This window comes from Rhinopithecus roxellana, chromosome 6, assembly GCF_007565055.1.
Source record: "Rhinopithecus roxellana isolate Shanxi Qingling chromosome 6, ASM756505v1, whole genome shotgun sequence".
Classification (NCBI taxonomy): domain Eukaryota; kingdom Metazoa; phylum Chordata; class Mammalia; order Primates; family Cercopithecidae; genus Rhinopithecus; species Rhinopithecus roxellana.
The window spans coordinates 15,727,347-15,755,040 of record NC_044554.1 but is presented as its reverse complement, the minus strand read 5'-3'; the positions used below and the strand labels follow the sequence as shown (position 1 = coordinate 15,755,040).

The window sequence follows — 27,694 nt, the reverse complement described above, 5'->3', positions numbered from 1 at the left end:
TGCACCATTTTATCATTTTACATTTACATCAACAGTGCACCAGGATTTCATTTTATCCAGCAGCACACGCAAGGGTCTGCTGGAACCAAGGGTCACCCTTTCCGACACTTATTTCCTGTTTTGTTTTTGCTTGTTTTTAATAATAGCTATCTTAATGGGTGTGTGGTGGCATCCAACTGTGGTTTTGATTTGCATTTCCTTAACAGTGATGTTATCCATTTGTATATCTTCTTTGGAGCAATGTTTATTAAGGTTATTTGCTCATTTAAAAAACTAGGTTGTTTTCTTGGGTGGTAGGATAGGAGTTCTTCAAATATTCTGGATATTCACTCTTTACCAGAAATAGATTACCTTCACTATGTTTGTAGATGTGGCCACTACTTATTGTGTCTAATATGCCACGCGTTTTACAAACACTGTAGTTTCCTTTTCACAGGTAATCAGTCCAAAAACCAGCATGCCATAGCGTTTCCCCCAGCGTTCTCTCCGGACTCTCTAGCACTGGGTAAAGGGGCCCGCCTGAGCCCAATATACTTCCGGTGGGGAAGGGAAAGGGAAGACACCACCGGAAGAAAGGAAGGTGCTGTGTAATCATTAAGAAGAGGAGGCATTTGGAGCTGCTAAAATGCCGGATTACCTTGGTGCCGATCAGCGGAAGACCAAAGAGGATGAGAAGGACGACAAGCCCATCCGAGGTCAGTTGACATGGGCAGGAGCTCGGAGCTGGGGCGGGACTGGAGCGGAGCTGCCTTGGCACAGGAGAGGAGCTGGATTCCCGCTCCTGGCTCTGTGCTCTGGCCCTTTTGTGCCCCTAGTAATTTAGTCTGCGCCGGCCGGATTAACTTGCCTGCCTTCTCAGTCTCCCTTATCCCTACAAGTTCTGTGTTCATCTGCTGATGGACATTTTTATTCATTCTCAGCTGTCGGGTCTTGAAGAAGTCACGCACTCTGGTTGGCCTAACAGGCCTTGAAAAGTTCTGCTTGGCGGTGCTGGGTCACCTGATCCTCTTTCCTATTCTCCTCCTTCCCCCTGGGACAGCTGGGAGCTATCACTGTGTAGCTATAACTCTGAGACATAATTTTCTTAAAAAAAATTATTTGACCAGATAATACATCCACAGGGTTCACAATTCAAGAGGCAGAAAAGATACATTTGAAAAGCCTCGCATCCTTGGCCCCAGCCACCAACTTCTCCACAGAGGCAACTAAAGTTGCCATTTTGCATATCTTTCTAGACATACTCTATACATATAGAAGCAAGTCCGCTTATATAATCCTTTTTTTTTTTTTTACAGAAATGTAGCATGCTGTACATACTTCAACATCTCGATTTTAAACAATTTTAATATAAGAGATAATTTCCTATCATGTAGTCACTTTCTCTGCATCTGCATAGTATCCCGTTTTATGGGTATGCAATAATGTATTTAACTATTATTGATGAACATTTAGATTTTTCCAATTTGTTGCTGTTATAAAACATTGAATACCTTTTACCTCGTTGCACTCTTGAGAGCAAGATGGGTCACCAGCAGCTGTACTGGAGCCACCCGCGAAAGTTCGGCCAGGGTTCAAGCTCTTGTCGTGTCTGTTCAAACCGGCACGGTCTGATGTGCCTCAATATGTGCCGCCAGTGTTTTCCTCAGTATGCGAAGGATATTGCTTTCATTAAGTTGGACTAAATAATCTTCCTTCGAAGGATTATCCAAGGCATCTACCCAATGAAAAACCATGATAGTTCTTTGTACATAAAATAAACATTTAAAAAAATGAATAATCTTGTTTATGTAACTTTTACCAAGTGCACAAATGCAAATTGTAGGATAAATTCTAGAAATGGAGTTCAGATTTTGTAAGTGCCAAATTACTCTCCATGGAGATTTTACCAGTTGATACTTTAACTTACAGTGCATGAGATACGCACACCATTTTTGGATATAACTTCTTCCCAGTAGTCCCGTTTGTAATCTAATCTTTATGCTGTTTCTCCTTTTGTTCCTTAAGCTAGTTTTAAATGTTCTTTTGGTATTTCTTGTGTTTCTTCTTTCTTTTCCCTTTCTTAACTTCATCTTTTCCTAGCACCCTGTTCCATTTACACCCTCCCCCAAAAGAAAGCATTTCCTTTCTACATTCATCTCATTCTGCTGTTTCTTTTAAAAATATTTTAGGACACTGAAAATGTCAGAGATACTCAGTATTTATTGGAAAAGTTAGACACAGAGGTTTATCATTTGATCTGTGCCCAGTGATCTGTGTGTTTCTCTGGGTTTGTTATTCTGTAAAAATATTAACGCATTTATTCCTTGGATACAGTTATGACTAACATGTATATAGGATCTTGTGCGTTTATTCATACATATCCCCCTGCCTTTTTTTTTTTTTGAGATGGAGTCTTGCTCTTGTTCCCCAGACTGGAGTGCAGAGGTGTGATCTTAGCTCTGCCTCCTGGGTTCAAGTGATTCTCCTGCGTCAGACTCCCAAGTAGCTGGGATTACAGGCACCCCCACCACGCCCAGCTAATTTTTGCATTTTTAGCAGAGATGGGGTTTCACCATGTTGGCCAGGCTGGTCTCGAACTCCTGACCATAGGTGATCGCCCGCCTTGGCCTCCCAGAGTGCTGGGATTATAGGCGTGAGCCATGGCGCCTGGCCTGATTAAGTTACTTTCAATTTAAGCTTTCAGATCTCAACTTGGTCCTAATTGCAGTTAAGTTTTTGTGAATCTCCTATTGACTCACTTTGAGTGGTTCTTTCAAAACTTACAAGTTTTTCAGGTCCTCAGTTCAGTCTCTTTCTTCATGACTGATGACTTTTTTCTCTCCTGAGAAGACTGAGAATCCACTTAAGAGTTCTCTTAACTTCTCTGACATTTTCCATTTTCTGTTTTAATACTGCCTTAGAGGAAGTGGTATCACTTTTTGTTATGTGCAGCCTTCCCGTCTCTGTTTTTGATCTTATGCCTTCCTCCTCTGGAACTTTTGTTTCTTCAGTCACTACCTCTTCTATTTGTTGTCCTATGGAATTTTTCCCTTTTGTTCTTGTAAACATGCTAATATCCATTTTATCTTAAAAACATAGTTGAGAAAATCTTCCTGCTCTCTGAAGTTACAAGTCATTTTCTTTTTTTTCTTTCACTGCCTAAAAGTGGCAGAAAGGACAGGCCTGGGAGTTAGAAAGACCTAGGTTTGAATTTTGGCTTTGAGTTTTGTCTAATAAATTCTGTGAAACTGTTGTTCTTATCTGTTATGTAGAAATAATTGTATTTACTTCACAGGTTTATATAGAATTAGATAATATCAATATATATCTCTAATCACGGTGTCTCATACAGTGGTCATCTCAATTTATAGCAGCTATTACTATTCGCCCACAGTACATTTCTTTACTACTTATTTATTTATTTTTAGAGACAGTCTTGCACTGTCGCTCAGGCTGGAGTGCAGTGGCACAATCATAGTTCACTGCAGGCTGGGAATTCCCAGGCTAAAACCATTCTCCTGCCTCAGCCTCCCTAGTAGTTGGGACAATAGGTGTGCACCACCATGCCATGCTAATTTAAACAATTTTCTTTTTTTTGTAGAGACAGGGTCTTGTTATGTTGCCTAGGCTGGTTTCAAACTCCTGAGCTCAAGTGATCCTCCCACCTTGGCCACCCAAAATACTGGCATTTCAAGGGTGAGCTACCATGCCAGGCTCTTATTTTATTTTTAAACTTCTTGCACTTTAGTTTCTATCTCTATAAATCTATTGAAACTGATCAATAGTTTCTTAATTCCCAGATCTTTAGTATTTCTCAATCCCAATCCTTGTGTTTTTGACATTGTTGAGCCTTTGAGCCTATCTTGGTTTCTCTTGCTGAACCTTCCCGTTTATCCTCCTGCTTCTTTTCTTTCCTTCATTGTGTCCTCACGTAGTTTCTCTAAAGTTTTGTTTCTGTTAATTTCATCCATTCTGGTCTTGGAGTCTATATGCTTCCTTAGTCAATCTTTTTAACCTCAAGCTAGCATCTGACCTCTAGAGCCAGATTTCTCTCCGCCTTTTAGAATGCGCATCAGGATATGCTGGCGTGTTGGATAGTCTCCACGCCTACTCTCAGGCTCAGTAATATGCTAAGAGCATTCACAAGACTCAGCATGTGGTCATCCTCATGGCTATGGTGTATTTTAGTGAAAGGATACAAAGCAAAATGAGAAAAGAGAAAAGACACATGGGGCCAAGTCCAGGAGAAACCAGGCACAAGCTTCCAAGGGTCCTCTTCCAGTGGAGCCACACAGGATGCACTTAATTCCCCCAGCAACAGGTAGTGACAATTTGTGTAAAATGTTGCTAACCAGGGTAGCTTGTTAGAGATTTGGCACCAAGGGTTTTTATTATGGGGTGGTAATGTAGGCATCTCTGTTTAGCACATACCAAAATTCTAGACTCCCTGAAGGAAGATAAATGTTCTGCATAAACCCTATAGTTTGTATAAACATTTTAAGCACAGTGAACCACCTTTTTCAGTTCTGGGAATGGTAGGAACCCTCTGAAATCGTTGTTCTCAGACAAGAGCCAAGAACCAACATTATAAGCAGGCCTTTCAAAGGATAGCAATTATGCATGCTATGTTAACTCTTTTCTGCTCTGGTAACAGTACCACAAACTTAAGAAAATTAAAACTGAACTTCGTATCTCCCTGCCAACCACTTTCTATTGTGACATCTATTGTGTAGTACCTAGGTCCGAAGCGTGGGCATCATGTTTGATCCTCTCTCCTCAGCTTCTCACATTTAGTCATTTGCCATGTGCTGTAGATTCTACCTCTTGAGGGTTTTTTTTTTAATCCAACTGTTCCTTTCTCTTTTCATTGCTACCATTTTTATTTAGGTTCTTATGACTTCTGAGTGGCCTCACTCCAATCTGTTCTTCATATCTTGGCTAACTATTTCTTTCTAAGGCACATTTCCTATAATGTCAGCTGTAGTGACCCTGATTACCTCATTCTGGAATTTATGGTCCACCTCACTAGAGCCCCAAACCTCCATCTACTTAATTTCCTATTACTGCCTAATGTGTATACAGTGTTTCAGCTTACCTGGTCTAGCTGCTATTACTAAGCATGCTTTTTCCTACCTCTACTCATACCTAGTTTAAATAAAAAAAAAGGCCTGCCATTTTTTTCCTTAAAATATGTATGATCGTATGATTGGTTCTTGTTTTTCATGATAGATACGTTCTATACAGTTGCTGTGAACCGTGAATTAGGAAGTACTGAATACTTGCTCCTAGGAGAAATATATATATATACATCTCACATAGATTATAATCCTTTTTTTTTTTTTTTTTTTTGAGACAGGGTCTCACTTTGTTACCTAGGCAGAAGTGCGGTGGCACGATCTCAGCTTGCTGTAGCTGTCACTTCCTGGGCTCAAGCGATCCTCCTGCCTCAGCCCCCACAGTAGCTGGGACTACATGTACACACCACCACGCCCAGCTAATTTTTGTATTTTTTGTAGAGACACGGTTTTGCCATGTGGCCCAGGCTGGTCTTGAACGCTTGGACTCAAGCAATCTGTCTGCCTCAGCCTGAGATTACAAGTGTGAGCCACAGCAACCAGCCGATTATAATCTTAAATCCTAAAAACAACTCATCCTGGTAGATTCTTTTTTTCTTTATTTCGCAAAAGAGAAAACAAAGTTCAGAAGTGTTAAGTGACTTGGCTGAGGTCACCCCACTAACAGATGCCAGAGCTGGCATTCAAACCCGGTCCACCTGGCCCCAGAGCCTGAACTGCTTGGATTATATTACATTTCCCCTACCATCTCTATCTTCTGGTCATCTTTATATGAAAGCTGAAACAAGAAGTTAGAGTGACTTGTTCTTAGTTGTGAACTTAAATTTTTTACCACTCTGCCTATTTGCAAATGACTATGAAAGCACATGAGTACTGATTTGGGGATTACAAATAAATTTGAGCAACTAAGCAAATTCAGGAATGCAGAATTCGTGAATAGAAAAGATTAACTGTAAATCACTTGAAATCCCAGGTAACCACCGTAGAACACCGTTTCAGGTTACTCTCCACATGTGTTTTAAGTGATTTTTATATAAAAACAAAATATATGCACATTATATGCTTTTTTTTAAACCTACGTGATTCACTGAAGAGCATTTGTTGGATTGCTTTCTATGTCTGTGTTCTGTTATCATTTTAAATTGCTGCATTGGATCTCCTTTTTCTTTTTGAGACGGAGTGTCTCTTGGTCACCCAGGCTGGAGTGCAGTGATGTGATTGGGGCTCACTGCAACCTCCGCCTCCTGGGTTCAAGCAATTCTCCCGCTTCAGCCTCCCGAGTAGCTGGGACTACAGGCATGTGCCACCATGCCAGGCCAATTTTTGTATTTTTGGTAGAGACGGGGTTTCGCCAGGTTGGCCAGGCTGGTGTCAAACTCCTGACCTCAGGTGATATGCCCGCCTCGGCCTCCCGAAGTACTGGGATTACAGGCATAAGCCACCACACCCAGCCTGTGTTGTATTTCATTGTATGAATATGGTATAATTTAACCAAGATCCTTAATGGATGTGTTTTACATATATACTATTTAAAATAGGTAATCATGTATATTATGTACTTTTAAAAATCTGTCTTCCTCCCAGTTAGATAAACATTACTTAAGTCCAGGAACTATTTGATTGAATTTATATCATCATAATCTTGCTTGAGTTTTGGCCCTCAATTAAAACAATTTGAATCGAACAGAAAAGTTGATCAGCTCTAGTTTCTTTTTTTTCTTTTTGTTTATTTTTTAAAAAATGTTAATTATAGTTTCTTTTTGAATCTCATGTATTGTCTCTCTTCTTTCAGCTCTGGATGAGGGTGATATTGCCTTGCTAAAAACTTATGTAAGTCCTTTCAGTGTCTACAAACTATAGATGTTTTATGTTGAAATAAAAACTGTTTTGGTATTGTCCTTCCAAAATAATTAGAAGAAGTTAAGAAACCAAAAATTAAAAAACCAAACAAAAAATAAAAAGAAACAAAATACTTAGAAGAGAATGTTTGGCAGCTCATTGTAATTTTCACTAAATGAAGTTACCTACCTGAAGTTTATAGAATAGATCAGAGTAAGTATTTGGCATGTCTCAGTTTATGTATTATTTTAATCCTATTCATGATTAAAATGTGATGCTATATTGAAAGACACTTAAAATAATTTACACGTGTTCACTGTGTTTAACAAGTATTACTGAATTAGTTGGAAATGAAGTTTTAATGCATAGAAGTCAGTAAATAGTTTTGTATAATTTCACACAATTTTTTTTTTTTTTTTTTTTGAGACAGAGTTTCGCTCTTGTCACCCAGGCTGGAGTGCAGTGGCGCGATCTTGGCTCACTGCAACGTCCACCTCCCAGGTTCAAGGGATTCTCCTGCCTCAGCCTCCTGAGTAACTGGGATTACGAGCGCCCACCACTGTGCCTGGCTACTTTTTAGTATTTTTAGTAGAGATGGGGTTTCATCATGTTGGCCAGGCTGGTCTTGAATTCTTGACCTCAGGTTATCCACCCGCCTCAGCCTCCCGAAGTGCAGGGATTATAGGCGTGAGCCACCGTGCCCGGCCATGATTTTCGTTTGTTATCTTGCATAATAGTGGATTGTGTATTTAGGGAGAAATATTGGCTCAGGAACACCTCTCTACTTCACAAGCTTTGGGATAATGATAGCTATTGAAATTGTAACTTAAAAATAATTTTTGCCTATAGTTTAATAAATTGTTGATATCCTGATATTCTAACTAAACTGACCTTCATCACCTAGGGTCAGAGCACTTACTCTAGGCAGATCAAGCAAGTTGAAGATGACATTCAGCAACTTCTCAAGAAAATTAATGAGCTCACTGGTATGTATTTTTAAATTCCCATTTCCTTCCTTTAAATTTAATGTGCTAATAATATCAAAAGAGTTTAACTACAGATTTTACTCCTTTATGATTACAGATTTTAAAAAATCGTTATTCTTCCTTTCTGTTAAGAAATTTGATCTCATTTAACCATATCTTTCACTGCTTTTTACAACCAGGTTTAATGCTTATGCAGTTAAGAAATAAGAAACAATACCATCTTCTAAGCCAGTAATGTTTCTATTGTTCAAAACCCAGTTCAGTAACCTTCAGTTAATAAGTCGAAAAACTTTTTTGGATAAAAATAAGATCCACAGCATAGTTTTGCTTGAAGTAATTGGGCTCTTTCCTGGAAGTTGGAAACATTTTTTGGGGGAACTTGAATGATGAAGTTTTACATTTGACCTACACAAAAATATCAAATGTGGCATTATATTTTTGGCTTGACAATTACTTTAGGGCAGGGTAGTAGTTTTCAGCTGGGGTGATTTTGCCACACCCCCACCCACTCCCGGAGGACACTGGGCAATGTCTCAAGACATTCTTGATTGTCATGACTTTGAGAGAGGGTGGTGCTGCTGGCATCCAGTGGTGAGAAGCCAGGGATGCTACTAAACAGCCTGTAATGCACACAACGATCCTTGCAATGAAGGATTCAGTGCAAAATGTCAGTAGGGCCGAGATTCAGAAAGCTTATTTTAGGGTGATGCATTACATTTTAGTAAATTTTGTCATCTTTCTCTATGTAGGTATTAAAGAATCTGACACTGGCCTGGCCCCACCAGCACTCTGGGATTTGGCTGCAGATAAGCAGACACTCCAGAGTGAACAGCCTTTACAGGTTGCCAGGTATGCATGGGTGCTCTGTGGCAACTTACCTTTGTCTGTATTTTCAAGCACTTAATGCTAGAGTCTCGGGGATAATATAATAGTTCATAAAGGATTTTTATTCCAAATTCCAAGTAAATAAAGCTTTCTACAAAACTGGGGTTAAAATTTTATGCCTTAAACAATTATTCAAAAATACATGAAGGCGTATTCATTTAAAAGATTTAAATGATACAAAAAGATGTAGAGCAAGATGTGAAAAACTCCTTTCTCCTACTTGCTTTCCTGTTGCCCTTTCCTCAAACATAAGTACTAAAATAGTTTGGCCCTCCTAATCCTCTTTCTGTGTATCTTCCTATGTGTATTTGCATGCAAGAAACATATCCTGATTTTTTTTTTGTTTTTTAGACATAACTACATGTTTTGGGAATCTGTGTCTTTAATATAGGTACACTTACTTTCTCATGTTTTTAAAAAATTGCATAATGTGTAGATGTTAGGCTATAACAATTTCTATTATACACAGCACTGTAGTGAACATTCATGTTAAATGTTTCTTAGTGTATGTGCATATATTTCTGTAGGCTAGCTTACTACAAGTGGAATTCTAGGGGTCGAAGATATTACAGTTTTGAAATCCTGTGACAATTGCTTTGACCAGTTTATACTTTTACCGAGAGGCTTTGAGGCAAATGTCCATTTGTCTGATCAATGTAAGATATGCAGTTTTCAGTTTTTACACTTTTGTCATTTGAGGGAAAATAATTTTAATTTGTACTGTGCTGATTACTAGTGTGATAGCTACTTCTTGTGTTTACTAAACCTCTGTATTTCTTTGACTACTCATGTTTTGTTCTTGGGTAGTTTCTTGTTAATTTTAGAAACAGTTCATATATTGTACATATTATCTTTTCTTAAGTATGCTACAAGTATTTTTCCCTAGTCACTTTTAACTTCTTGGTACCTTTTGTTGTACTAATGTTTTACATTTTTAGGAGATAAAATATACCAATATTTCCATTATACCTTTTGGGTGTTAATGTTGCTTAGAAAAGCCTAGCCCAATTCAAGGCTATAAAGATATTCTCTGTTTATGATCCTTTTAAAAATTGTGTTTTTATTTTTAGTTCCTAAAAGCTAAAGATTATTTTTCTTTCCCATCTACTCACCCTTCCTACCTCCCAATTTCCATCTTTTCTCCCTTTTATTTATTTATTTATTCATTTTTTTAGTTTTATTATGGTTTTTGAAGGGTTAAATGGTTCAGGCTGGGCACTGCAGCTCATGCCTGTAACCCCAGCACTTTGGGAGGCCCAGGCAGGCAGATGACTTGAGGTCAGGAGTTTGAGACTGGCCTGGCCAACATGGTGAGACCCTGTCTCTACTAAAAATACAAAAATTAACTGGGTGTGGTGGGCGCTTGTAATCCCAGCTACTGGAGAGACTGAGGCAGGAGAATTGCTTGAACCTAGGAGGCGGAGATTGCAGTGAGCCGAGATTGTGCCACTGCACTTTAGCCTGGGCGACAGAGTGAGACTCCATCTCAAAAAAAAAAAATAAAGAAAAGAGTTAAATAGTTAAATAATAACAACTGTATTTCCCAATTTCTCTTCCCTACAGACACTCATTTTCACCTTTTTTAGCTGATTATTTTGGTTTTCGCCTTCATGGTTCTAATGGATATTGCTATATCTTGTGTATTGTAGATTCCTACTTCTTGAGTTTTTAGTTTTAGGTATTATCTTTTGGCTTCCCACCATGGAAGATGAGGATTTTGTTTTGTTTCCTCTGCCTTCATGTTGAAGGCACACCCTTCCTATCCCAACATCCTTCCGGTGTAATTCTGTTATAATTTTGGTTAGATCAGTATTCAGTGTTTATATGATTATGGCTATGTAAATACTATTCACAAAGAGCCAAGTGGTAAGCTGTGATTGCTTTTCCTTTCTTGTACCACTTATTTTGGTTGTTGTTGTTTTAATGTTTTGTTTCTTCATTTGCCTGGTTTTCTGTGCATATGTTATGAACTCAACCTCCCACTTTCTCTTGATTGTCTAAGATGCTCTTTAGATGCATTAGATGTTAGTTTTCTCTCAGTTATACCTCAGTTGCATCTGGTGTTCTCTCGGTTTCATTTTCCTTAAGTTTTTCCCAGCACTTCCTGACCTGCTTTGGTTTGGACCAGTTGTCCTTTATGCCTGTTTAATGACAATCGTCTGACTTCTCTACCGTGGAGATTTCCCTTTGCCTCTCTCCTGTTGCTTGTGTACCGTTCGTCTTTCTTCCTTGGTTTCCTTATACCTTTATTTAGGTCTAATACATCCTCTGGTAGCTTCCTGGAAAAGGGTCAGTTGGGAGGTAGTATTTTGAGACTGCATATGTCTGAAAGTATCTTAGCCGAGTATCAAGTTCTTTTCTCTTCAAAATTTTGAAGGCGTCGTTCTGTTGTCCTTTGCCTCCCAATGTCACTCTGAAGCCATTCTGATCCTCAGTCCTGTATATGTGGCCTATTTTTTCTCTGAAAATTTTAGTCTTCTCTTGTTCTCTTTTTGAAATTTCATGGTGATGTGCCTTGGTGTTGGTCTGTTTTCATCCATTGTGCTGGGCTCTCTTATCCTTTAGTAAGGCAAATCTTCTTGAAACTATTTGTTAATTTCTTTCCTTCCATTTCCTTGGACCTTTATTCCTGAATTCTCTTATTTGGATATGGGGCCTCCAGGATTGCTCCTCTAATATGCTACTCTTTCTTTCCTGTTTCCTTGGTTTTGCCTTTTTACTTTACTTTCTATGAGCTTTTCTTTATCTTTGAATTCTTCTGTTGATGTTTTTTTCCTCCCATTTTTCTTCTCGTAGGTTTTTAATTTCTCAGGTAAAAAACTCAGGTTTTTAATTTCTTAGGTAAAAAAACTCAGGTTTTTGATTTCAAGGATCTCATCTTTATTCTTTCATTTTTGTGTGTGTGTTGAATGTTCTGCTCTTATATCATGGTTGTAATATGTTCTCATCTCCCTATGGGAAAATAAAAAATTTAGGTACGTTTCTCTAGTTCGTATGAGGGGAATTTTTTTTTTCCGTAAAGCAGTTAGAGGGAAACTTTTCATATAGATTTTTCATAACAGACAGACTAGCTAAAGAGCCCCACACTCCTACAAGATCCCAGGCCTTAAAGAAAGCAAAGATTGGCCGGGTGCAGTGGCTCAAGCCTGTAATCCCAGCACTTTGGGAGGCCGAGGCGGGCGGATCACTAGGTCAGGAGATCGAGACCATCCTGGCTAACACAGTGAAACCCCGTCTCTACTAAAAAATACAAAAAACTAGCCGGGCGAGGTGGCGGGCGCCTGTAGTCCCAGCTGTTCGGGAGGCTGAGGCAGGAGAATGGCATAAACCTGGGAGGCAGAGCTTGCAGTGAGCTGAGATCTGGCCACTGTATTCCAGTCTGGGCAATAGTGCGAGACTCCGTCTCAAAAAAAAAAAAAAAAAAAAGAAAGCAAAGATTATTTTGAAAAAGTTTCTATTGATTTTAGTCTCATACTCTTTGCTTAAAACTCTTGATACAATTTGTGTATGTGTAATTTTTAGCTTGTGAATTTTTTTTTTCTTTTAAGAAAAGGTCTCACTTTGTTACCAAGGCTGGAGTGCAGTAACATGATCTCAGCTCGCTGCACCCTCTGCTTCCTGGGCTCCCACCTCAGCCTCCTAAGTGGCTGGGACCACAGGTGCACACCACCCCATGCCTGGCTTTTTTTAATTTTTATTTTTAGTAGAGACAGGGTCTTGCCATGTTTCCTCGGCTGGTCTTGAACTCCTAGGCTCAAGCCATCTGCCCACCTCAACCTCCCAAAGTGCTGGGATTACAGGTGTGAGCCACCTTGCCCGGCCAGCTTATGAATTTTTAAATAACAATCTTATTGATATAAAATTCACATACCATGAGGTTCACTCTTTTAAAGTGTACACTTTAGTGATTTTTAGGATATCTAGAAAATTGTGCACTGATCATCACTAATTCCAGAATAGAATATTTTTGTTACCCCAAAAACAAACCTGATACCCATTAGCAGTCTTCATTCCCCTCTCTTCCCAGCCCCTGGTGACCATTAATCTACTTTCTGTGTCTATGAATTTGACTATCCTGGACATATCATCTAAATGGAATCATATAGTATATGGCTTCCTTCACTTAGCATATTTCAAGGTTCATCCATATTCAAAAATGGCTGGAACTTTTTTTTTTTATGGCCAAATAATATTCCAGTCTAATTTCTCTATCTGTATTCACTATTTGGTGAGACATTCTTCTCATCATTCTTATTAAGTCTTTAAGTATGGTTTCCTTTAGCTTTTTGAAAATATTTCTTATACTGATTTAAGGTTTTTGTTTGGGCACAGTGGCTCATGCCTGTAATCCCAGCACTTTGGGAGACTGAGGCAGGTGGATCACTTGAGGTCAGTAGTTCGAGACCAGCCTGGCCAACATGGTGAACCCTGTCTCTACTAAAAATATAAAAATATTAGCTGGGCGTGGTGGCAGGCGCCTGTAATCCCAGACACTTAGGAGGCTGACACGGGATAATTGCTTGAACCTGGGAGGCGGAAGTTACAGTGAGACAAGATCGCACCACTGCCCTGCAGCCTGGGCAACAGTGAGACTCCGTCTCAAAAAAAAAAAAAAAAAAAAAAAAAAGTTTTGTTTAATTTAAACACCAACATCGAGGCTTCCTAAGGGATGATTTCTATTGACTGCTTTTTTCCGCCTTATGTATGAGCCATAATGTCATACATAAGGGAAAATGCATCTCACAATGTTTTGTATCTCATAACTTTTTGGTGATAACTAGACATTTAAAATAATGTAATGTGTCACCTGTGGAAATCAGATTCTTCCTCTCCCCAGGGTTTGGTATTATTGCTGTTTGTTGTTCTTGTTATTCCTTTCAGGATTTTTGGTCAGCCTCTTCTTTTTTTGGTAGAGAATAGGCATAATTCTTCTTCCCTAGCAAACGTGGTTGGTAACAGAAAACAGAGTCCTTCACACAATTAGGCTGTCAGGACAAGGCATTCTTTTTCAGCCTTGACCTCCCGGGCTCAAGTGATGCTCCAGCCTCAGCCTCCCCAGTAACTGGGACTACAGGTGCATCCTACCATGCCTGGCTAAGCCAAAGCATTCTTTACCTTACTTTTAACTCTACCTATGTGTGCACTCCACAGGCTATTTTTGTATTTCTCTGTAATTCTTGCTTATGTAGCAGCTTTCTAATGTTATTTCTGTTTTTTGTTTTTGTTTTTCTTTAGTAGATAGATACTATAGAAGGGGAAGGGCAGTTGACTTTTATACTGTGATGTATGTGGCATTATAAATTCATTTTTACCAGGCCATATGGAAATGAATATAATTAAGTTTAAAATAGCTTCTACTGGCTGGGTGCAGTGGCTCATGCTTGTAATCCCAGCACTTTGGGAGGCCGAGGCAGGTGGATCACTTGAGGTCAGGAATTTGAAACCAGCCTGATGGTGAAACCCTATATCTACTAAAAATACAAAACAATTAGCCGGGCGTGCTGGTGCATTCCTGTAATCCCAGCTACTTGGGAGGCTGAGGCAGGAGAACTGCTTGAACCTGGGAGGCTGAGGGTGCAGTGAGCCGAGATCATGCCACTGCACTCCAGCCTAGGCTACAGAGCAAGACTCTGTCTCCAAAAAAAAAAAAAAAAAAAAAAAAAAGCTTCTACTGCTTCAGTTAAAAAAAGAAAAAATGTAGCAAAAACAATAAAAATGGATTTAAAGGCTGGGTACAGTGGCTCACGCCTGTAATCCCAGCACTTTGGGAGGCTGAGGCGGGCAGATCACCTGAGGTTGGGAGTTTGAGATCAGCCTGACCTTGGGAGTTTGAGAGGAACCCCATCTCTACTTAAAAAAAAAATTACAAAATTAGCCAGGCATGGTGGCGCATGCCTGTAATCCCAGCTACTTGGGAGGCTGAGGCAGGAGAATTGCTTGAACTAAGGAGGTGGAGGTTGCAGTGAGCCAAGATCATGCCATCGCGCTCCAGCCTGGGCAACAAGAGTGAAACTCTGTCTCAAAAAAGCACTTGGGAGGCCGAGGCGGGCGGATCACGAGGTCAGGAGATCGAGACCATCCTGGCTAACATGGTGAAACCCCGTCTGTACTAAAAATTTAAAAAAAAATTAGCCAGGCATGGTGGCAGTTGCCTGTAATCCCAGCTACTCAGGAGGCTGAGGCAGGAGAATTGCTTGAATCCAGGAGGCGGAGGTTGCAGTGAGCCAAGATCGCGCCATTGCGCTCCAGCCTGGGCAACTGGAGTGAAACTCCTTCTCAAAAAAAAAAAAAAAAAAAAAGAGAGAGGGAAAGAAAATAAAAAGAAAAACGGATTTAAAGTATAAACTCAGGAAAAGAATGAAAACCCATTTATTACTGAATTTGGTGTAAGACAAGACCATCTTTTTATAGGGAAAATAAAAACGAGAGCAACTTAAGATATACAGGAGCATCACTAATAATAAAGGAATATAAATTATGGAAATCAAGAAACCAGATAACTTCTTAATGATGAGATATTTGGGTTTAATTTTCCAGGAGAATGTATTTGAAAATTTATGGCTTGGCTAAAGTCGAATGGACCTTTGGAGTTGAGTATAGAAAAGGATCTTTAACAACGTCCCAGTTTCTGTAGTTCTAGTTTATACCTATATATTGCACACTCAGGATAGAATCTAGTTGGTTGAATTCATTACTAGTGGCTTAGGTTCCTTATTCTAATCAAGCTTTTTGCTGTGTTAGGTGTACAAAGATAATCAATGCTGATTCGGAGGACCCAAAATACATTATCAACGTAAAGCAGTTTGCCAAGTTTGTGGTGGACCTTAGTGATCAAGTGGCACCTACTGACATTGAAGAAGGGATGAGAGTGGGGTAAGATTTCTATTTACAATAAATACTTTTCTTTCACTAAGGATGCTGCCTCACATTCACATCCTTGGCTTTGCAGTGAATAAATGAACTGCGTTCCCTGGAATACCAAGGGATGATCTAGTAATGTACTATAGTTGAACATTCTTTCTTCTGCATCTGCTTTCTAACATCCCATCAGCTTCCCTGACTCCCCTACTCCCACTGTTGTTTCTTATGAATGGCTTCAAATTTCAGAGTTGAGGTTATCAGTCTATTTACGGTAACATGGTATAGGTTGGGGGACTACTTGCTTTAGGATAATTATGATGCCAAGTGTGTTAATGTCTATAGAATACATAACAATTCACTCAGTAAATTAAAAAAAAAATCTCCCCTCCCTCCTCAAGGATTTGGTTGCTGTTAGGACAAAGCGTTCTTTTTTAGCCTTGACCTCCTGGGCTCAAGTGATGCTTCAGCCTCAGCCTACCCAGTAGCTGGGACTACAGGTGCATCCCACCACGCCTGGCTAAGCCAAAGCATTCTTTACCTTACTTTTAACTCTACCTATGTGCGCACTCCACAGGCTATTTTTGTATTTCTCTGTAATTCTTGTTTGCCACATTAGACATATAATTTAGTATCCTCAGGTTTCATGCTCTCTTTATTTCTCTTTATATAACCTTAGGGATTCTGTCTCTCTCTTGTTTTCTTAAAGTATGGTTTTGGGGATAAAAGACTAAACATAAAAGCACTTTGAAAGCTTAAAGAATGTATTAGTGACTGTCTTTTTTACTTCCTTAGTGTGGACAGAAATAAATATCAAATTCACATTCCACTGCCTCCTAAGATTGACCCAACGGTTACCATGATGCAGGTAAGAAACTATGGGAGGGAAAAGGAAGGCTATGTCTTTTTGTTGTTGTTGTTGTTTTTTTTTTTTTTTTTTTTTTTTTTTTTTTTTGAGGCGGAGTCTCGCTCTGTCGCCCGGACTGGAGTGCAGTGGCCAGATCTCAGCTCACTGCAAGCTCCGCCTCCCGGGTTTACGCCATTCTCCTGCCTCAGCCTCCCGAGTAGCTGGGACTACAGGCGCCCGCCACCTCGCCCGGCTAGTTTTTGTATTTTTAGTAGAGACGGGGTTTCACCGTGTTAGCCAGGATGGTCTCGATCTCCTGACCTCGTGATCCGCCCGTCTCGGCCTCCCAAAGTGCTGGGATTACAGGCTTGAGCCACCGCGCCCGGCCTTGTTGTTGTTTTTTGAGACGGAGTTTCACTCTCGTCATCTAGGCTGGAGTACAGTCGTGCGATCTTGGCCCACTGCACCCTCTGCCTCCCGGGTTGAAGCCATTCTCCTGCCTCAGCCTCCCGAGTAGCTGGGATTACAGGCGCCCACCACCATGCCTGGCTAATTTTTGTCTTTTTAGTAGAGATGGTGTTTCACCACGTTGGCCAGACTGGTTTCGAACTCATGACCTCAAGTGTTCAGCCTGCCTCAGCCTCCCAAAGTGTTGGGATTCCAGGCGTGAGCCACTGAGCCTGGCAGCATTTTTGTTTTTTTTTTTTGAGACAGAGTCTCACCTGTCTTTATTTTACTAGTTTGTCTTTCATTCATTAGTATCATAATAAGTAATACAGCAAGTAGTACCAGGGCACTGGGCAATGTATTCAATTTTTATTAAGATTCTCACTTGTGAGTTTGATTTTTCTTTTAAGGTATTAGGTCTATTCTACTGAATTTGGACAGTATCCAAAAGGCCTGTGACTGTATGTTGTACATTTCTGTCCCTCTCTTAGGTGGAAGAGAAACCTGATGTCACATACAGTGATGTTGGTGGCTGTAAGGAACAGATTGAGAAACTGCGAGAAGTAGTTGAAACCCCCTTACTTCATGTAAGTAGCTGAGTGTTGTATTTAAATTTCTTTGTATAAATTTTTGTGTATTGAGCACTAAAATTGCTTGTATATTAGATGGCTTTTATATTTTCCCTAATGAGAATTTTTTTGAGAGGGTGGAGAGAGGAGGTGTGGAGAGTTGGTAAATTCTAGGGGAGAGCAAGCAAAAAGGATTGAATGGTCAAGTATATTTAAAAAAGAAAGATCTGCTGTTTACAGTGACAGAGGAGGCTCAGTGTAACCTTTAGCAATATGTTAAATATGTTACAGGCTATTATAGAAGAAACTGGTTCTTCAAAAGACATCGAGAAGAAAGGGGCTTAAGTTGAAGCAGGTTAAACTTGGGAGGATAATGGAAAACTAGGATATTGAATACCAGATAATTGTGTTCCTTAAACACAATTTTTTAAAATTAGGAAAATATTTTAAGATTGGATAATAGAAGTGCTTTTTAAAAGCCATTCAGTCTTATGTATTGATGTGAGTCCCGTTTAGAACTTACGTCTTAGAGTAAGTAAAATTTCTTACTTAGTCCAAGTATGTAGATTGTGGACTTAATAATTTTGATTTAAATATTAAAGTATGGTTTTCAGGATAAAAGACTAAACATAAAAGCACTTTGTTGATGTGGCAGTAGTCTGATTTTTGTTATACAGAAGTGGTAAATGTGAAAATTGTGTCTCTTTCACAGCCAGAGAGGTTTGTAAACCTTGGCATTGAGCCTCCCAAGGGCGTGTTGCTCTTTGGTCCACCCGGTACAGGCAAGACACTCTGTGCGCGGGCAGTCGCTAATCGGACTGATGCGTGCTTCATTCGAGTTATTGGATCTGAGCTTGTACAGAAATACGTCGGTGAGGTAAAGTAAATTTATCATAGTCAAAGAATATATAGCCCTGTGAAAGATTTTACAGTATGAATGAAATTAAAAATGGCACTTCTGCATTGAGGGATCCAGACCTGAAATTTCTGTTTTCTTTTTTTGAGACAGTCTCATTGTGTTGCTCAGGCTGGAGTGCAGTGTTGTGATCTCAGCTCACTGCAGCCTCTACCTCTCTGGGCTTAGGTGATCCTCCCATCTCAGCCTCTCAGGTAGCTGAGACCATGGCTACATGACACCACGCCCAGCCAATTTTTCTATTTTTTGTAGAGTGGGGTTTTGCCATGCGGCCCAGGGCTCAAGCGATCCATCTGCATTGGCCTCCCAGAGTGCTGGGAGTATAGGCATGAGCCACCACACCCGGCCTGAGACCTGAAACTTCTTGATTGTAATTAGTAGTTTAGAAGCTGCCTTTGTGATCATTTGGAAATAGGCAACCACTTAAAATTTTAACCAGTATGCCCCTCCTCAGAAGGATGACATTTTCTACAGATGTGGCTTTTCTATGGAAATGCCTGGTAAGTGAATTCAAAAGTATACTTTTACTTCAGGGGCAGTGTTTTCAGTCCTAATGAGAAAGTGAGAGCATAGGTTGTCTGTATGTTTGTAGACATCCATATCCATATATATATATTTAGAGAATAAGTCTAGGGCTATACATATTGTATCTGAAACCTGTTGATTCGTATATTTACAATAAGAATTAGATACGGAGCTGCATGAGTTGAGGTATCCTTTTATTCCCTAATTAAAATTTAAAGTCAAATTCAGTGATCAGGAATTCCAAGTGATAGATCAGATGCTTTATTTACTCAAGTTTTACTGATTAGAATGGTTCCTTTATTTAACTATTAATTTGACCTCGTCAGATCCGAAACCTATTGCTATGTAATCGATACAGAATCATGCAAATCACTTAATATTTTAAGGCTAGCATGATTAATTTGGTGGACTGGGGAGCAAACTTCAGTCTTTTAAAAAAAAGTTTAGGTAGGCTGGGCGCAGTGGCTTACGCCTGTAATCCCAGCACTTTGGGAGGCAGAGGCGGGCAGATCACTTAAGGTCAGGATTTCAAAACCAGCCTGACCAACATGGAGAAACCCCATCTCCACTAAAAATAGAAAAAGCTGGGTGTGGTGGTGCGTGCCTGTAATCCCAGCTTCTCGGGAGGCTGAGGCACGAGAATCGCTTGAACCCAGAAGGCGAAGGTTGCAGTGAGCCAAGACTGTGGCATTGCACATCAGCCTGGGCAACAAGAGCGAAACTCTGTCTCAAAAAATAAACAATAAAATAAAATAAAAACAGCTGGGCATGGTGGCTCACGCCTGTAATCTCAGCACTTTGGGAGGCTGAGACGGGTAGATCATGAGGTCAGGAGTTCAAGACCAGCCTGGCCAAGATGCTGAAACCCTGTCTCTACTAAAAATACAAAAATTATCTGGGCTTGGTAGCACATGCCTGTAATTCCAGCTACCCGGGAGGCTGAGGTAGGAGAATCGCTTGAACCCAGGCAGAGGATGCAGTGAGCTGAGATCGCACCACTGCACTCCAGCCTGGGCGACAGAGAAGACTCTATCTCAAAAAAAACAAAAAAATAAAAAAAGTTTAGGTAATAATGAATGAGAATACTGTTAAAAATATATATTGAAAAGTTTGAAGTGTAACTTTTTATTTACTTTAAAATATTTTAAAATCAATTTTGAATTAATAAATCATTTTTCTTGTTAGGGGGCTCGAATGGTTCGTGAACTCTTTGAAATGGCCAGAACAAAAAAAGCCTGCCTTATCTTCTTTGATGAAATTGATGCTATTGGAGGTGAGAATGATATGTTAAGAGAACTGCTTTAGGATTCGGTTTCATGAAAACTCTAAAGTGATATGTTAATTCTTATACAGAATTTTAACAATAACTCTTCTATGAGCTCTGAAACATTGGCACCACAGATCTAATAAGTAGTAGTGCTAAACTATAAAGGCAAGAAGAAACATTATATACCATTGCCATTTTTCAGAGCCTTTATTTTTGTGCAATGGGTTGAATATCCCTTAGCTGAAATGTTTGAGAATAGAAGTGTTTTGGAATTTAGGTATTTTGGCTTTTGGAGTACTTGCATTATACTGATTGAGTATCCCAAATATGAAAACCTGAAATCTAAAATGCTCCAATGAGTATTGCCTTTGAATATCATGTTGGGGCTCAAGAGTTTCAAATTTTGAAGCACTTTGGATTTTGCATATTTGCAAATATGGGATGCTCAACCTATATCTGATTTCATTCATACAACACCTATTTCCACACTTTAAACAACTCCTAAATTGAGAAGTATCATCTAATGTCATAAGAAAGCACTGGGGCATAATTTAATTGGTGGTGGTTTTTCTTAGTGCACAGGAAATACAGTATTAGCCATGAAATGTAGACTTTTTTTTTTTTTTTTTTTTTTAAAGACACAGTCTCACTCTGTTGGTCAGGCTGGAGTTCAGTGGCGCAACCTTGGTTCACGGCAACCTCTGCCTCCTCGTTCAAGCCATTCTCATGTCTCAGCCTCCCGAGTAGCTGGGATTACAGATACCTGCCACCATGCCTGGCTAATTTTTGTATTTTTAGTAGAGACGTAGTTTCACCATGTTGGCCAGGCTGGTCTCGAACTCCTGAGGACAAGTTATTTTGACTAATCTCTTAGCCTCAGTTTTCTTATCTTCTAAAGGGAATAATTCTTGCCTTGTGTACTTCTTGAGGTTTTGAGAGGTTCAAATTAAGTAATAAATGTGGTAGACTTTGAAAATATAAAACTGCCCCATATGCAGTTTAAAAAATGTTAAGTAAATCTGTGATGAATACCTTTGAAAGCAAAGGTTCACTTTCTGATTAGTTTTGTATAAAGCAGGCTGTTCTTACAGGATTTGCTTCAAAGTGGGATGTGCACTTATTCCAGAGGGCATGATTTGAGCTGAGATTTATGGTACTTTCAAGTCATGCATAGTGCTACTCTGAGTGGACTTGAAGAGCTTATCTTTCGTCTTCTCAGGGGCTCGGTTTGATGATGGTGCTGGAGGTGACAATGAAGTGCAGAGAACAATGTTGGAACTGATCAATCAGCTTGATGGTTTTGATCCTCGAGGTAATATTAAAGTGCTGATGGCTACTAACAGACCTGATACTTTGGATCCAGCATTGATGAGGCCAGGGAGATTGGATAGAAAAATTGAATTTAGCCTGCCCGATCTAGAGGTAAGAAAATCATTTCATTTTAGGAAAGGGATTTTTGAAGTTTTTTCTTCCTGTGATGTTTTTTGCATTTTCGTATTTGTCAATTCTCTCATTTTTAGGGTCGGACCCACATATTTAAGATTCACGCTCGTTCAATGAGTGTTGAAAGAGATATCAGATTTGAATTGTTAGCACGACTGTGTCCAAATAGCACTGGTAAGTAGAAAGTTCTTGCTTATATTTGCTGGTCTGTCTGCTCAGGCTGCTTTAATTAAGCCTGTTTATTTTCTTTTTGTTTGAAAGGTGCTGAGATTAGAAGCGTCTGCACAGAAGCTGGTATGTTTGCCATCAGAGCACGGCGAAAAATCGCTACCGAGAAGGATTTCTTGGAAGCTGTAAATAAGGTCATTAAGTCTTATGCCAAATTCAGTGCTACTCCTCGTTACATGACATACAACTGAACCCTGAAGGCTTTCAGGTGAAAACTTTAGATTGGAATCCTAACCTTACATAGACTTGTTAATAACCACTTCATAAACAAATAAATGGCTTCAAAATTGTATGTTTCCATATCTCTTCTTTTAATAAAAGGTGATCTCTAATGTTATTAGACAGAAAAGCTTGTTAGAATGTATTTTGACTGTTTTTTTGACCTACTCCCATTTAAGGGTTTCACAGCAAACAAAGTGCTTGCTTAGACGGCTTATATCCTAGGCATATGCTGGCTGGGTGCTCTACATAGAAATTCTCATTGTATCCTCCCATCTGTCCATTGAGGAAGATTATCAAATGGATCTTCATCTAATGGATTCACAAACTTTCCTACTTACTTGTAGTGGCAAAGCTGGGTTTCTGGTCCAAGTTTGTCGGCTCCATTACCTATGCTCCTATTATCCTCTTCTGTCCCGCATCAAAGTAGCTCACTTAGGCTTATGACCACATGCATTATGATAGTTTCCCACCACCATGTTGAATAATAAAAGCTTTGGCCAAATCTTTTTTAAAGTAGGAGAAACATTGGATGTATATGTTTTGCATTGCAATTTGATTTCAAATTAATCAGGAAGAATTAGTGATTTTAATGAGCAGTAAAGTAATACAATAAAGCAGAAAGAAAAATGTTCAGCCAGAGGTGAAAGAGTAGTAAAAAAGACAAAAAAAAAATGTGTGTACATATGATCTAATTTAGAAAATCCAGAATTGGCTTCATACAGAAAAGTGATTACTTTCATTTTACAAATTAGTTTGAAATTTTGGTAAAATGTCTGTTAGGCTTCTGGTCTACAGTGAGGTATTTTAAAAATAAAGGTTATATTAGAATCCTCAACAGATCTTTTAAAAATTATCTCCTGTGTAACCACCACCAAATCCTATCTTCTACCACAATTACCCCTTCCCCCAATGCCAAGACTAAAGCACAATAATGAATATTTTTATTGAAGTTCAATATTCATAAATACGTTGCAAAATAAAGTTGGACACATTTTAAATTTACAATAGAAAAAGTTGACAACATAGAAAATGCTGTGTTGCACTGAAATATGGAAAATTATGAAAGTTTTCAAGAAATTAAAGCCCTTTATAAAATCCAACCAATATTCTTGATTTTTCATTTTTATGAACTTGATCAGAAAAATTCATCTTTTTAAACCCTGCTCTAGTCTTTCTTGAGGAATTAAATAGAGCAAACTATTTTCAGGTTATGCTTACAATAAAATATACTCAAGAAAATGACTGAAGATGTATGTTTTTGAATGTTTTGATTAAATAAATGTATGCATTTAGAACACACTCTCAAGTCTTTCCACTTTGTCATGGCCACATGCTCATATATACCAATTAAAGACAACTCAAATTAGATAGTGTTGAGCACACTCTGTTTTAACGACACAGAGCGACTATCGTGATAATTAATTTAAGTCCATAAGGAAAATCTAATTGGCTACACATCAAATAAAAAATCAACTATTTGAAAAATTTGGGTGTTTTTCTGTCAAGGCATATTTATGCAGGTAGCATCAACATTGTCTAGGTCAGCATGTTTGTACCCTACTTAAAAAGATGAAACAGACTTTTACCAATGACTTCTTCCACCTAAAATAGATGTGTCTATATACGTGTGTAGATGCACACACACATATATATATGTGTCAGGGTGCTAAGTTAGAATACAAAGGATTTATGACTTTAGAAATATATATTGTAGAATCCCGTTTTAAAAACAACATTAAAATGTGATTAGGTTTATTAAAAAACTCAATTTTCGTGATGCTTCTGAGGTTTATCTGTTAGGTAAAGTGAAATGCAATATACCAGTACAATGAAAAGCCTGGTACACCTTTCTCAAAGGCCAGGTGGAGTTTTAAGATGCTCAAACTTGATAAAATCCAAGTCACTAAGCAGGCATGTTACCTGGTGTAGTGCTAGCTTTTACCATTGTGTTGTTGGGATTGGAGGGGCTTCAAAACCATTACCTGCATTTTGGTTTGAAGAATTCCATAATACTTTCACAGTTCTCAAACTTTTATGAGCATTCAGAACAGTAAGAATCCAAACATCCTGAATCCTAAAGGCACTCCTGAAGGGTGAGGTGCACTAAAAAGGACCAATAGCATTTTTTGCACTCAGTAAAGCATACAGGCTCACACCGAGGAAGTTCTGTTTGATTTTAGAATTTAAATTGATTTACTATCTTTAAAGGGGCAGACATAATAGAGCCTTCCCCACCACATACTCTTCCCTCCCTCATCCCCACACAAGGGCATACCCCCACCCCCCAACACACACAAAAAAACACCCACCCACTCCAGGACAGATTCACTGGGTTTGCTACCCTCTTTTCTTCATCCACACAAGAGAGCAGGCTCATTTTCTCAAGAAGTGTACACTCAGAAGCTGGTACTCTTTCTCTGCTAAACAGGTAAGGACACAGGATCAAACCACACGGAGTGGATGTTTTAGATGTTGCCTGCGAACTACAAGATGAGCTATTCCAGGGCTTGAAGAGGATCCATACCCTTAACAGTTTCTCAGGTTCCACTGAAGATGAGATTGGCAATTGGGATCCCATTATCAGCTGCCATATACTTATACAGAGTCAGTGTCTAAGACATAGATTGGAATTTTCTGGGCCCTGTTTCACAAACGTTTTCAAACATATTCCATTGATTCATGAGACAGAGATCAACCACTGTCATACCGCACAGGATTTGAGAAGGTCAAAGGACTTTTCTTTATGGGACCTTCTTCAAAACAGTGCTTTCCCATATATTGCCATAAAATAAGGCTAGTCCTTAGATTATGTAGATTATACCCATTTTGATGGGACCATATGAACCTGAATTTGAATCAGGGTGGAAAAAACATAGAAGATACAGTAGCAGCTATTAAGGCCCAGAAAGAACAGGTGGGCTTATATATTATTTGCTTGAAAGGCAGAGACAAGCCTGTAAGAAAAAAAAGGTCAGGAAATTTTCACTGTATGAAATAATTCTAAGTAAAACATTCTGACATATTTACATACGGATGAAATGTATTTTGAAATGCACTCGTTCTCAGATGCTAGGCAAAATGATAAAACAAAAATATATTTCCCTCCTTAAGACTTGGTGCTTTTAATATACATAACAATTCTATTCAAAACAGTTTAAAAGTTTAACAGTAAAGCTAAATACAAATGTGTAACAGACAAATACCTTTTTTTGTACACTACTTTCTTTTTCTTTTTTTTTTTTTTTTGAGACGGAGTCTTGCTCTTGTTGCCCAGGCTAGAGTGCAGTGGCACGATCTCTGCCCACTGCAAGCTCCGCCTCCTGGGTTCATGCCATTCTCCCGCCTCAGTCTCCCGAGTAGCTGGGACTACAGGCACCCGCCACCACGCCCGGCTAATTTTTTTGTATTTTTAATAGAGATGGGGTTTCACCGTGTTAGTCAGGATGGTCTCGATCTCCTGACCTCATGATCCGCCCACCTCGGCTTCCCAAAGTGCTGGATTACAGGTGTGAGCCACGGCGCCCAGCCTGTGCACTACTTTCAATCTATCAAGCACGGTATCTGCTAAGTGGAAGGCTGGTGCTAAAGAATGTGCAATGAATTTTTTTTTTTTTTTTTTTTTTGAGACGGAGTCTGGCTCTGACACCTAGGCTGGAGTACAGTGGTGCGATCTCAGCTCACTGCAACCTCCGCTTCCTGGGTTCAAGCCATTCTCCTGCCTCAGCCTCCCAAGTAGCTGGGACTACAGGTGTGCACCACCATGCCCAGCTCACTTTTGTATTTTTTAATAGAGACAGGGTTTCACCATGATGGCCAGGCTGGTCTCAAACTCCTGACCTCGTGATCTGCCCGCCTCGACCTCCCGAAGTATTGGGATTACAGGCGTGAGCCACTGCGCCTGGCCAAAGTATTTTAACATAGTTTAAAATCCTTAAATTCTACTTAAATGGCTGAAATGATATGGGCTCTTTTACAAAAGTTTCTAGTGTAAGCTGAAGTTCTACAACTACATGCTCTTTCAGAAGGCAGTCTGTATCAGAATGCAGATGTATCTGATCTCATGTGATGACTGCAAAGGAAATAACTAAGCAAATCTAAATTCCACTCTAGAATTAGCTAAAGTTTTGATTAAAAGGAGGAGTTTATTTTGAATTTAATTAGTAAAGACAGTGAGAAACCTGATACGAGTTAACATGAACACATACACAGGGTTTGGTTGCAAGTGGGCCATGCTAACAATTCCACTGGGATCTGACTACTTTCTCCTGGCAGTATCTTATTCATGAAAACTATAACAAGATGTCAATAAGACAACATATTAAAGAAAAAACAAACTCACTATCAGCAGGCACTCTTAGCAGAGGAGGCTTTAGACAGGTTGGCTAATACCTATGCTTTGATTTATAGTGAGCTGATAGTTACAAACAACTGAAAGTGACAAATTGGTTTAAAGGTATCCTCCTCCAACCTTTGACATTCCATGTTTCTGTGGAATGAGTATGATGAGCATTATGCTTACTCCTAGGCTGAACATTGAGTTTGATGTATAATGAGCTGATAGCTGTTACGAACTTCTAAGGAAGATTTAAGTTACACCTGGGGGTTAGTTTTCTTAAAAACATGGTCTTTAATGCTACTTCGTGATTAGCAACAATAACAAAGCTTTTAAGGACTTATACTGGCCACAGTCGTGACACTTTGAGCATCAAAAAGAACATAATGGATTGAAACCCATTAAAACTTTCAATATTCACAAGACCACCATCACACCAGAAAAGGGAAATCTAAAAAAAACCCATTACTTTGTCACCATCTAATAAACCAGTTATTTACTTTGCAGTTCATAATTAAATGAAAATAATAAAGCATTCAACCTGCCCTGCTAGTAGAACTGTAGGTGGGTAAGGATGACCAATAGCTCAAGTGGAGAAGGGAAAGCTGTAGTTCACATAGAACAATCAACTAATAAAGGCAGAAGAAATGAAAGAACTAGACAACCTACTCACAAACCTTAACAAAGTTAATGATTTAGCAAAGAATTACCACCCAATGTTAAAACTCCTGGTAAATGGCTAATGGGGGACTGGACATTCATTCAATGCCAAAGGAACACCACACAGATAAGTCTGTAGTCACAAAGGGGAAAATCTAACCGGAGGATCAGACTCATGCTGATCCACTCATCTAGCTTAGATCACTAGATTAGTTAATGGTAGATCAATTAGATATTACGTGTTTTCTGAAGTGATGCGATATGAAGCATGTATCTTATCTATGATATAATCTAGCACAAAATGCTTTAATTTGAATCTATAAAGGCTTTAGACATAACTTTCAGATTGCAGGTAGTAAAGGCAACACAAAAATAAGTTAACACCATGAAAAAGGAACTAGGCAAATTCACAAGACAGGACTCTACAGGACAGCTGCCCCAGTCTCTAACAAGTTAACGTCATAAAAAAGGAACTGTGCTAGATTAAAATAGATGTAAGGGACTTTAAAGGACATGACCAGTTGCAATGTAAGGTCATAGAATGAGTATCAGTTTGCACAAATCAACTGCAAATTTGGGGACAACTGGGAAAATTTAAATATGGTCTAAGGCAAA

The 27,694-nt window shown here is 39.1% G+C and overlaps 2 protein-coding genes and 1 pseudogene across 2 annotated transcripts in view; 2 read left to right on the top strand and 1 right to left on the bottom strand.

The window, feature by feature from the left end:
• The first annotated feature begins 427 nt into the window (after positions 1-427).
• Positions 428-22,744, top strand: PSMC2 (proteasome 26S subunit, ATPase 2). The gene is made up of 12 exons (XM_010377626.2): positions 428-695; positions 6,847-6,884; positions 7,798-7,879; positions 8,629-8,728; positions 15,506-15,637; positions 16,418-16,490; positions 17,408-17,503; positions 18,198-18,362; positions 20,112-20,199; positions 21,413-21,615; positions 21,714-21,810; positions 21,898-22,744. Exons 1-12 carry the CDS (start codon positions 626-628, stop codon positions 22,053-22,055), a joined length of 1,302 nt encoding a protein of 433 aa, XP_010375928.1. The 5' UTR covers positions 428-625; the 3' UTR covers positions 22,056-22,744.
• On the top strand, positions 1,370-1,726 carry LOC115898128 (annotated as a pseudogene).
• SLC26A5 (solute carrier family 26 member 5) overlaps positions 5,636-27,694 on the bottom strand; it is a 90,446-nt gene continuing 68,387 nt past the window's right edge. The window contains exon 18 of the transcript XR_004057842.1: positions 5,636-5,832. The gene's annotated coding sequence lies outside the window, so the exon portion shown is untranslated. The remainder of the gene's footprint in view (positions 5,833-27,694) is intronic.

Coding starts and splice junctions, on each gene's coding strand:
- PSMC2 (XM_010377626.2), top strand. CDS start 626: ATGCCGGATTACCTTGGTGCCGATCAGCGGAAGACCAAAGAGGATGAG. Junction 8,729..15,505: donor CAGCCTTTACAGGTTGCCAG/GTATGCATGGGT, acceptor TTGCTGTGTTAG/GTGTACAAAGATAATCAATG. Junction 20,200..21,412: donor TGAAATTGATGCTATTGGAG/GTGAGAATGATA, acceptor TCGTCTTCTCAG/GGGCTCGGTTTGATGATGGT.